The 12024-nt window shown below is 41.2% G+C and overlaps 1 protein-coding gene across 1 annotated transcript; it reads left to right on the top strand.

The window, feature by feature from the left end:
- Window positions 1-1168: 1168 nt before the first annotated feature.
- LOC104750853 (transcription factor KUA1) lies at window positions 1169-2906 on the top strand. Its single transcript, XM_010472699.3, has 3 exons — window positions 1169-1947; window positions 2043-2251; window positions 2336-2906. Exons 1-3 carry the CDS (start codon window positions 1641-1643, stop codon window positions 2639-2641), a joined length of 822 nt encoding a protein of 273 aa, XP_010471001.2. The 5' UTR covers window positions 1169-1640; the 3' UTR covers window positions 2642-2906.
- Window positions 2907-12024: the final 9118 nt, after the last annotated feature.

Genomic DNA, 12024 nt, shown 5'->3' with positions numbered 1-12024 from the left:
ATGAATATTTATGTTATTTATTTCTCTGCTGAAACAAACGAAATTGATATTTCTTGGATTTGATAGTTTGTGGTTTGAGGAATTTAGTTCTTGTTCAAATTCGTCTTTCGATGTTTTCAATGCAATATCCTTTTTTTTTTAGGCAAACTTCAGTGCTATCCTTGCATAAAAGCAGTTATTGTTGTTTGTCCAAAGAAAAAAAGTTATTGTTCTACCCATATTAAAAGTTTGTTCACCCCCAATTACTTTTTACAAAACAGTTTTGAAGTGTTTAAACTAAATTTTTAAGGGGGTGTTATTGGTTTGTAAATTGAATAAAGTTTTAAAAGTTTTCAACGTTAGGTAGAATCTATTATTATTAGATCAACATTTTGTTAAAATTTCTTAAAGTTTAGTGTTATTAGTTTGTGATTTGTAAAAAGTCATTTAAAATCTTAATAAATTTGGGTTATTGTATTCAGATTTTTATAAAGTCAATAAAAATTTTGTGTTATTCAATTAAAACAAAAGAATATTTGATTGTTAATGAATTCAATTATTATGTTATTGGTTCATGATTTTATAGATTTTATACAAAATAAAATCATGGTAAGTATCACTAAAAATATAGATATTGTTTGGAAGACATTACAAGATTAACTTTGTTATGCTTTTTAAACGATATCTACCAATTATTTGAAACCATATTCTGCCACTAAATTTTCCAATCTTCTCATGCAATCGTTTCTTTGACTGACTATTTTTACTACGTTTGAAAATCTAATCGTTGTTGTTGGCCGTTACAGAAAAAAAATGATTTTAAAATCTTTTTGGAGTGTATTTAAACAAAATTGTAAAGTACAAACAACACAAATTTCAAATAAATAAATAAAATAATAAAAATTTAAATGCATTAACTCGCCTTTGCCTTTTTATGTTGTCGATACTCGCCAATTATTTGGAACCGTCTTTTTAAACCACATATTCAGTCGCTTCTTCCAATCGTCTCATGTAACTGTTTCTTTGACCGATAATTTTTAGTGTGTTTGAACTCTAATCGTTGTGGTCAGATGTTACAAAAATAAAGATAATTTTAAAAATAAATTGGAGTGTTTTAAATAAATAATAAAAGGAAAAACAACACAAAATCTCATATATATATATAATCCAAAAAATATATAAATGTATTAACTAACCTTTGCTTTTTTAGGTTGTCGACTCTTTGAAACCGTCTTCTGCAACTACATATTTCAGTCGTTTCTTCCAATCGTCTCATGCAACCGTTACTTTGACTGAAATTATTTTACCATGTTTGGCGTTATGGAAAAAAATTGAATTAAAAATATATAGATAGACTAAAGTATAAAGAGGATATTTTTTTCTTTTTCATTGGACCAATGAAAAAATGGAAATGACAAAAGAAAATAATTGTATTGGACAAACAAGTCATTTGAGATAAAACACACAAGAGTCAAAAGGTTTTTTGTGGTGAAGGGCTCTTCAACACAACATTAAAAGTGGAATCATTCCTATTTATACCAAACCTAAACCTCTCTTTCCTTCTCTTTCTCTTTACTTTTTTTTTCTCATCCCCAAAAAATATCTCTCTGTCTCTATATCTCCGATCAAGTAGTGTTTTGCTCTCTTCGCGAGCAGCTTCGATGTCTCGTAGTTGCTCACAGTGTGGAAACAACGGCCACAACTCCCGCACTTGTCCCACAGAAATAACCACCACCGGCGACAACAACAACAACAACAACGGCGGTGCCGGAGAGAAAGGCATCATGCTATTCGGCGTCCGCGTCACGGAAGCTCCGTCACGTTCTGTTAGAAAAACTGTCAGTATGAACAATCTCATTCAACTCGATCAAACTCTCGATTCTAACGGCCCTGTTGAAGACGGTGGTGGTTACGCTTCAGACGACGTCGTTCATGCTTCCGGTAGTAGAAACCGTGAACGCAAACGAGGTTAACTTTTTCTCGTTTTTTCTTTTTTTACTTTCTTGAAATTTTATAAAGTTTTTTTTTACTTTGTTTTTTCCCCATTTTCTTGAAATTTTTAGGAACTCCATGGACAGAGGATGAACATAGATTGTTCCTCACGGGACTGCATAAAGTTGGAAAAGGTGACTGGAGAGGGATCTCAAGAAACTTCGTGAAAACTCGAACTCCGACTCAGGTAGCGAGTCATGCTCAGAAATACTTTCTCCGGCGAACAAATCAGAATCGTCGCCGTCGTAGATCTAGCCTCTTCGATATCACTCCTGACTCGGTAATAAAAAAAACTATTAGTTATCAAAATCTTGAATAAAAAAAAAAAAATATGAAATGACACAAACGGTTCTGTTGTCATCAGTTTATAGAATCTATACAAGAAGAGAGTCAAATGCAAACACCACTTGAAGGGATACATCTAGGATCTAAACTAAACCGTTCGGTTCCGGTTCCGATTCCGATTCCACCGTCGAGGAGAATGGCTGGTCTTAACCTTAGCAAGAAAGCTCCAGCGACAACTACGGAGAAGATGTTTCCGCTGTCGTTGAATCTTTCGTCGACGTCTTCCTCTTCATCGTCCAATGAACAGAAGGCACGTGGGGGATCACGTGCTTCGGGGTTCGAGGCAATGTCGAGTAATGGAGATAGTATAATGGGAGTGGCTTGATGAAGAAGATAATGTTTTAATTAATTTATATACTATATAAAGATAAAAAGATCTAATGATGATGATGATTAATGTGAAAAAATTGAGAGATAGGCTAATTAGATACATTGATCAGACTCTCTGGTGAATTTTAAAGATTGAATTAGTTTTTGTGTACAGTATTTTTTTTTTTTCCCTTTTTGGGGAAAGGGAGAAAAGAAACGACTTGTCGTTTTTGTTATGTTTTGTTGTTAAAGATAATATGGATGATGATGATGCAATGAAACAACAAGTAGGTCTCTGTGTTGTTTTGGTCAAAGACTTCAATCGGATTCAGAAGTCGAAGACTACTTCAATCTTCAAGCTTAAGGTAGTTATATGGAATTTAATTGGGTGTCATAGAATGGGCTATTGGGTTAAGGTTAAGTGCATCTGATCTGATATGCTTTTCATATCTGATAAGACTTTTTCAATATAATTTGCCGTTTTTCTCGGGGTGTGTGTCACATTCATGAACCAAACACAGTTATATTACTATAGTAACAGTACGCATTTTGTTTGATGTTTGATGTCATTTTATTTTATTGCATATTATATAGTGAATTGTTGTAGGGTACATATTAGCCTAAAAGGCTAAAACTATACCAGTTATGCATACATTGTTACTTTTTTTACTAGAATGTCTCATACCAGAAGTGTAAATAAGAAAAAATCGAAAATATATTAGGGTATGAGTTTTTTCTTTTAATCGTCATTTGTCACTTTGTTTTTAACTTGAAGAAGAATAATTTGTTTTTCACTTAAATAAAATATGCAGTTCAAACACAAACCTAACCAGAACCATTTATACTCTTCACCTCTAAACTATACCGGAAAAACTCGTCGAACATAGGATATACTATCAGTGGTTGTAAGTTTTATAAAAGTGAAGTCTTGTGGAAGGGTCAAAGGTCTATGTCTATTTTTGAATTCTTGCTGACTGGAAACAAAAAAAAAATAGTGTAAAATTTTCGAAAGGAGAATTTGTGTATGTTAATACTTAGTAGTAGAGCTGTAGAGCCCCAATATCAGTTCCGCTGATGAATGTCCAATACAGAAGGATGGGCTAATGGGCTCAATCAGTGAGTTAACGATAGTTTATTACACTTGAGAAATACTCTTTCTTGACTATTGTAGTAGTCTCCGTTACTTTTTTTTTTTTTGTTAAAAGGATTTTCTTCAATTATAAATCGATTACAAAGGAGCCTACATAACCATTCTAGTAATAAGATACAGAAAGAGAGGGAAGGCTAGCCTTAGCTAGAGAAAGAAACAGAAACAGAAGATTACAGACGGGAAAGAAGAAGAGAAGAGAAGAGAATAAAAGATACCCATTTCCCAGTTGGTGAATCTCACTAGTACCTAACCCAACATTGGAGAAGTGAAGTACAGTCTGGGTTGTAGAGAACCAGACTATGAGCTCTGCTTGTACAAACATTCAGCACCTTTCGAAAAACAGAGTGAGGAGGAAGAGTTAGACCTTGATGAAATCTTCGGTTCCTCTCTCTCCACACTTCATAGATACACGCTTGCCAAGCTTGGAGAAGGGCAAGAGAGATGTCCTTGTTGACTGAAACTGTTTTTAACCAGTTAATGATTAAATCCCAATGCAGAGGAGCAGCTAAAGGCGTAAGGAGAGCTACAATACGTCTCCATATGGTAGCCGAGAATGAGCATTGGAAAAAGAGATGGTCCCTTGATTCTTCATCTTCGCCACAGAGAAGACAAGTTTTCTCAACATCATAACCCCATCTCACCAGTCTATTGGAGGTTGGATTGCGATTTAGAACAAAAAGCCAGACCGTGAATGTAACGCCCCCAAACCGTACTATGACCACCAAGGCCCTAGCACAGCCCCGAGGCGCTACTTTGGAAACATTCGCCAATGGTCCAGCCGGGTACGAGAACAAATCAAGCCCTTCGGCCGGTCCTTTGGTGAGGTTCCCTACGGACACATGACACGTCCTTAAGGCTTTGCAACCCTACGGACACGCCGTGTGTTGAGCCGACTCGGACAGAGTCTATATCAGTACAACTCGTACGATTAAAAAAAGTCCGATTCATTGATACTTAAAAAAAGGTTTACTACAAACGGTACACAAAAGGTTCACAAGGCCTAACGCCAAAGTTTGAGTTGCCATACAACATACTTGAGTTTTACAGTAGACACAAAATAAAATCTATTCCGGAGTCCTATCGTTCACCACGCCCTCTAGTTCCTTCTAGGGTTACCTGCAACACAAATATTTATCGTAAGTAATCTAAGATTACTTAGTGAGCTCAGGGTTCCTGCAAAGAATTAAACCCCAATCCCAAAACCCAACAACAACAACAACATGCAAGTTTAAACAACAACATGCGAACACACAACAACTTGCGAACGTATTAACAACATGTGAACATATACGAAGGACATGTAAGCATAAGTAACTAACATGCAAGCATAAGCAACAACATACGAACATACACAATAACTTGCGAACATAGATAACAACATGCGAACATATACGAATAACATGTAAGCATATGCAACAATATTTGATGAGCAAGCGCATACTACCCAACAGTCAGAGACGACATGCGGAAGCTAATAAGCCAAGCAAGATTGTTCTACAAGCAATCGTAACTACATGCACAACAAACAACAACATGCAACAATTTAACTTGAACTAAAACAACCGTTTTAACAAGTTTTATTCTATTGGGCCCGGCATGCATCCTTTTCCCTTAACCCCTCATGATTCTCCGAATCACAACCACTAAGGCATGCGATCGGATAACACTCAAAGCCACACCGTCGTGTAGACAGCCTCGGCCAGGGTAGCGAGCCCAGTAACTTCCAAGCTCTTCATAACCAACCCTACACACACACGAACATGGGTTGCATGTCGCGGCTGTATGTGGTACGGAATGGGAAGGATAGCAATACCAAATCTTACAACGCTTAGCCGGAATTTCTCGCGGAATAAGATGCCTTAAGACTTCACCGAACTTAATACTTGAGTTTATATGGTTTTTAAGCTCATAACTTTACAAGTATCTTAACTAGTTATCACCCTTGTCACTAGACCATTTCGATCTAGTAACCGGTGTAACCTCTCGCGCATGCATTTAAACAAGAAAAATACCAAAGAAATTTCAAGTATATGCAACTAAATGCTTCATGCAAACCGCGCACTAGATGGATGTCTTTAATTCCCCATCTAAGCCGGCGAAGTATGTGCCTGAACTCACAGTAAACCGTCGATGATCAGCCTTCTTCGACGCTGCTTCTCTCGCGGCACACTCGGATCTTCTTCTTCGGTTAGAATCGATTTCCTTATCGATTTAACCTTGGCCGATTGTCGATAGTCTCAGCTTGCTCCTCTCTTCTTCTTCTTTCGGCGGCAACTCTCTTCTTTCTTCCTCGCGAACCCTCTCTTCTTTCTCTTCTCTTTCGCTCACTTTCTCTCTCAAATTTTCTCTCCTTACCCCCTTGATGACTTGTGCGAAAATGAGAGAGATGGAGGCTTATTTATAGAGGATTTAGGCGGTGGCGGCAGCCAATGCATGTAGAGCGCTCTCTCCTCCTTAGTCGCTATTAGAGCATGAATAAACACACGGAGAGAAATTGAGCTTACACCTTGATTCCACTAAGTTTTTCTTGATTTCTTTAATCCACCCACTAAACTCCACTAACCACTTTGAATTATTTAATTCTTCCACTAACTCCCATTAGATTAAATTAATCATCCACCTTGAATAAATTAATCTTCCATTAGTGGGCTCCTTCCCACCTTGAATTCGCGTCCTCGTACGTCCTTGGTCGTTCAGCGTTCGCCCGGTACATTCTGACTCGTACGTACGTCCGGTACGGTACATGGTACATGGTACAGGGTACCACTGGCCATCTCTTGACTCGTCCAGAATTCCTCGGACATTACTTTTGTAATTCTTCTACTCTCCTCCCTTGCCTTCCATTTGTGTCCCTTGCGCGTCCTTGGACCAGGGGTTTTTATTTTAAAATTTCACCCCTTGGTGAGGGTCATTACATTCTCCCCCCCTTAAAAGAATTCGTCCCGAATTCCATAAGGTTCTGATGGTCCTGCCTCATCTTCTTCGACGAACAACTGAGGATACTTGGCTCGAATTCTATCCTCATCTTCCCAAGTAGTGACCTTACGGTTCTGTTTTCCCCAAAATACTTGGATTTGAGGGATGCTTCTGTTTTTCAACTTTCGAGTTCTCCTTTGCCCTATTACAAATGGTCCTTCGGGATATGTGAGATTTGGCTCCAATTCTTCGATAGGCTCAGTCACAATCATGCTAGGATCTGGTACATGCTTCCGTAGTTGTGAAACGTGAAAGACTTTATGCAATCGCATTACCTCGGGCATAGCTAGTCGGTAGGCTACTTCTCCAACTCTTTTCTCGATCCGGTAGGGTCCGATAAACCTTACCGCAAGCTTTCCCACTTTACCAAAACGATCCTTCCCTTTTTGCGGTGCAACATTCAAATACACCATGTCCCCGACTTCAAATTCTACTTCTCGCCTTTTACGGTCTGCGTACTTCTTCTGGCGATCCTGTGCTTTCCTCATGCTCTCGCGAATGAATTTGATCTTCTCTGTTGTCTCATCGATCAACTTGTGGTTGAAACTCGTCCTCTCTCCAACTTTGGTCCAACACAACGGCGTTCTACACGGCCTTCCGTACATTGCTTCAAATGGTGACATGCCGACACTCGAGTGATAACTGTTGTTATACGCGAATTCAACTAACGGCAAATTCTTCTCCCAATCCGATGACCATTCTAAAGCACATAGTCGGATCATGTCATCTATGGTTCGGATAGTCCTTTCCGTCTGTCCATCAGTCTCTGGATGGAATGAGGTGCTCATATGAACATCCGTTCCCAATGCCCTTTGCAAATCTTGCCAAAATATTGATGCAAACTTTGGGTCGCGGTCAGAAACAATATTTGCTGGCACTCCATGAAGCTTCAAAATTTCATCTATATACTTCTCGGCTAAGACGGGTGCTTGATCCGTACTCCTTACTAGAACCAAATGGGCTACTTTGGTCAAACGATCAACCACTACCCACACTGCATCATTGACTCGCCCTTTTCTTATCGGTAGACCAGTAATGAAATCCATCGAGATAGAGTCCCATTTCCAAGTTGGTATGGGCAAGTTGCGAAGCAAACCTGCTGGCATTTGATGCTCTACTTTGATTCTTTGACATGAGTCGCATTGGCTTACCCATTTTGCTACTGCTCTCTTTAGTCCAGGCCAATGATAGTATCTTCGTACATCCTTGTACATCTTCGTGCTTCCCGGGTGTACACTTAATACTGAGCTATGGGCGGCTCCTAGTATCTCCTCTCGTAGTCCGTTCCGATCAGGTACAGTTATTCTCCCGTTGAGCAGTAAAGTGTCATCATCCGCTAAATGATAACCACTAGCATTTGGTTCTCCTGAACTCTTTAACTCCTCGATAATCTTTTTCAGGTTCTCATCCTTGGGTTGCTCTTCCCGAATGCGGTGTAGTAGGCTTGCTTGAGTTATAGCTTGTAATCCCAACGGCTCACTAGACTCCCCTTCTAAGGCTAGAAGCCTTACTTTCTTTAATTCGTCTGCTAGAAACTCCACGTCTTTCTCGGCATCAACTTGTGCTCTTCTTCGGCTTAGCGCATCTGCTACTACATTTGCCTTACCTGGGTGGTACTGGATCTTCAAATCGTAATCAGCTACAAACTCCATCCATCTTCTTTGACGCAAATTAAGATCCGGTTGCGTGAATAAGTACTTAAGACTTTGATGATCCGTAAACACCTGAACCTCTTCTCCATACAAATATGATCTCCATGTTCTTAACGCAAACACCACAGCTGCCATTTTGAGGTCATGTGTGGGGTAGTTCTCCTCATGCTTCCTTAACTGTCTAGAGGCATAGGCAATCACTTTATCTCCTTGCATCAAAACACATCCAACTCCAACTCTCGACGCATCTGTGAACACAGAATATGGTTGGTTCGATTCGGGTAGGGCTAATACTGGTGCTGTTGTCAGCGCTCCCTTTAGCTTCCTGAAAGCTTCTTCCACATCTTCGCTCCATATAAACGGTACTCCTTTACCGGTGAGTCGTGTTAAAGGTTTTGCGATAGATGAAAATCCCTTTACGAATTTTCGATAATAACCTGCAAGGCCTAAGAAACTTCTAACTTCTGACACTGAGGTTGGTTTTGGCCAATCTTGAATGGCGGCGATCTTCTCTGGGTCGGCGGACACGCCCTGCTCCGAAACTCTGTGCCCTAAGAATCCAATCTCCCTCTGCAAAAACTTACACTTGCTGAACTTAGCGAACATCTTCATTTCCCTTAGCCTTTCTAATACCTTCCTCATATGCTCTGCGTGTTCTTCCGCACTTCGTGAATATATAAGGATGTCATCGATGAATATTATCACGAATCGATCCAAGTAATCGTGGAACACTTCGTTCATTAACCGCATGAATGCTGCCGGCACATTGGTAAGACCAAACGGCATTACCATGAACTCATACTGACCATATCTTGTTTGAAACGCTGTCTTCATCACATCTGGTTCTGCTATCGGGATTTGATGATAGCCGGAGGCTAAATCGATCTTTGAGAACCAACTTGCTCCTCTTAGCTGATCTAACAATTCGTCAATCCGCGGCAGTGGATACTTATCCTTAATGGTTATGTTATTGATTCCTCGGTAATCAATACATAAACGCATGCTCCCGTCCTTCTTCTTTACAAATAGCACTGGGGCTCCCCATGGCGATGAACTTGGTCGAATAAAACCCTTCCCCAACAAGTCCTCCAATTGAGTCTTGAGTTCAGCCAACTCGGTTGGTGCCATACGATACAGTGCCTTAGCAATCGGGGTAGTTCCGGGCTCCAGATTTATGGTAAAACGATGGCTTCTGGATGGAGGCAATCCTTCCAACGGTTTAAACACATCTTCAAAGTCTTTGACTATGGCAATGTCCTCAACTTCCATGCCTTCCCGGTCATCTCCTCCCATGGCGGTAAGAGTGACCAAATAAACCTCATCTTCTTCAATCGATCTTCCAATCCTTGCTGCCGATGCAAAGTATGCCGTTTTACTCGGGCTGATCCCTTTGAAAACTAGAGGTGTCCTCCCTCCATTTTCGAATATAATTCTGCTTCTGCTGCAGTCTATATGGGCTTGGTGTTCCGATAACCAATCCATTCCCAAAATAGCATCGAACCTATCCAACGGCATCACTAGAGGATTTACCGGGAGGTTCGTATCCTGCAAGACTATCGACACTTCCTTGAACCATCTTCTTGTCTTCAGAGGCGGTTGATTACCAGCAGTGTAGACATTGATGTTCACTTCTTCCTCCTCACACAAGTCTCCAAACTTGTCAGCCACTTCGGGAGTCACAAAACTATTGGACGCTCCTGAATCGAACAGTACATGTGTGGGGTTACCACCAACAAGTAATGTTCCTAAACGCAAGGCAAATATAACAAAATGCAATGCTAAAACTAACCACACAAACACACAAGCAATCATAAACAATCACAAGAGAGTTAGAACCCAATCAAACCTGTTATAGGGCCCTTCGCGGCCTGTGGAGGTTTAGGTGGCTCTATTCCTAAAGCAAAAACTTTTGCTGGGGTTGCTTGCTTCTTTGCTGGGGGTTCCTTTGCTTGGTTCGCTGTCTAGGCACGGTTCACAGTTTGGGCGTTCGGTTTGGCCGGCTTCGATGGACATGAGTTCGCATAATGTCCTAACTCGCCACAGTAGAAGCATGTGACGGTTGACAGATTGTTGCTCTTTGCTTCCTCAACGGTTGGACAAGCTCGCGCAAAATGGCCAACTTGACCACACACATAGCATCCCCGTGGATCTATGTTACTCACATTACCTCCTCCCTGGTTAACATTCATTTTAACCTTACCACGGCCCGCGCCCCAATTTCGTCCTGCTACCTGATTCACCCTTCGAGTGTTCACAATCTTAGTCTGCTGGACTGGTTCTTTCTTTTTATCTTGGGCCGTAATCTCCTTTTCCGTCTCAATGGCTTCCTCAACACTTACCGCTCTTTCCTCTACTTCTGCGACACTTTGGTATGTCACAGCGTGCAACCTTCCTTTTATGTCTGGCCTGAGTCCATTAAAGAATCTCCGGGCCATCGCTAACTCATCGTCGTTTCCTTGGTACAAATACCTCCGAAGTCTTGTAAAAAACTCTCCCATAGGCTCGAACAGTCATTTCACCTTGTTCCAGTCGCAGGAACTGATTCTCTAGTCGATCACGCGATTCTGGTGGAAAGTATTTTTGCTTAAACTCCCTCTTGAATATATCCCACGTTATAGTCTGATATCGATAGCGAGGAACCACGCTGTCCCACCATGCACGAGCATCGTCTTTTAGGAAGTTAACTGCTACCGGTCTTCTAAATTCCTCCGGACACTTGATCATTTCAAAGTGGGTCTCCAATTCTTTCATCCATGCGTCTGCTAACACTGTGTTCGGATCTCCTTTGAACTTGCGGAACCCTAGGTTCCTCATCATCATTACCAGTTTTAGAAGATGATCGGATGGATCTTCTACTGAACGATTGGTTTGGTTCTGCTGCTGTTGGATCATGTGACTCAAAAGGTCTTGAATCATTTTAAGCGTCTGCTGGGTCTCTGGTATATTCGGCTCACTCGGGCCTTCCCCACGAACTGGGTCTCCTCTTGACATGCTCTGATTCGGATGGGTAACGGACGGTGCAAATCCTGGCGGATACATACTCTCCGATGCACTGAACCGAGTTGAACTTGATGGCGTGTACCTTGGCGTCCTGACGGGTACATCCCATTCAGGCATATACATATTCGATTCGAATATGCCTGGAAACGATTCCTCCCCTTGGGCATCCCCAAAATGCGAACCCCATTCCTCCGGACCAAACTGCTGACCTGAACCCCTCCCGGTTTCCAGCGAACGGTGCGTCGACCTGGTCTTTTCTGATCCTTGACGAGACATCTGCATCCACGTTCAACAAAGGGTTTTCTTAATCCCATCTAACCCTAAGTGATGAACGAACCGGATTCTCCTACGTGTCGACTGCGACCATTTGACTCGATAAAACATTTGAAAACACGAGTAATATACAGCATCATAACCATGCTCTGATACCACCGTTGTAACGCCCCCAAACCGTACTATGACCACCAAGGCCCTAGCACAGCCCCGAGGCGCTACTTTGGAAACATTCGCCAATGGTCCAGCCGGGTACGAGAACAAATCAAGCCCTTGGGCCGGTCCTTTGGTGAGGTTCCCGACCACATGACACGTCCTTAAGGCTTTGCAACCCTACGGACACACCGT

This window comes from Camelina sativa, chromosome 16, assembly GCF_030686135.1.
Source record: "Camelina sativa cultivar CO46 ecotype springtype chromosome 16, ASM3068613v1".
Lineage (NCBI taxonomy): Eukaryota > Viridiplantae > Streptophyta > Magnoliopsida > Brassicales > Brassicaceae > Camelina > Camelina sativa.
This window is presented reverse-complemented; position numbering and strand designations above follow the sequence as displayed.

Coding starts and splice junctions, on each gene's coding strand:
- LOC104750853 (XM_010472699.3), top strand. CDS start 1,641: ATGTCTCGTAGTTGCTCACAGTGTGGAAACAACGGCCACAACTCCCGC. Junction 1,948..2,042: donor AAACCGTGAACGCAAACGAG/GTTAACTTTTTC, acceptor TGAAATTTTTAG/GAACTCCATGGACAGAGGAT. Junction 2,252..2,335: donor TCGATATCACTCCTGACTCG/GTAATAAAAAAA, acceptor TGTTGTCATCAG/TTTATAGAATCTATACAAGA.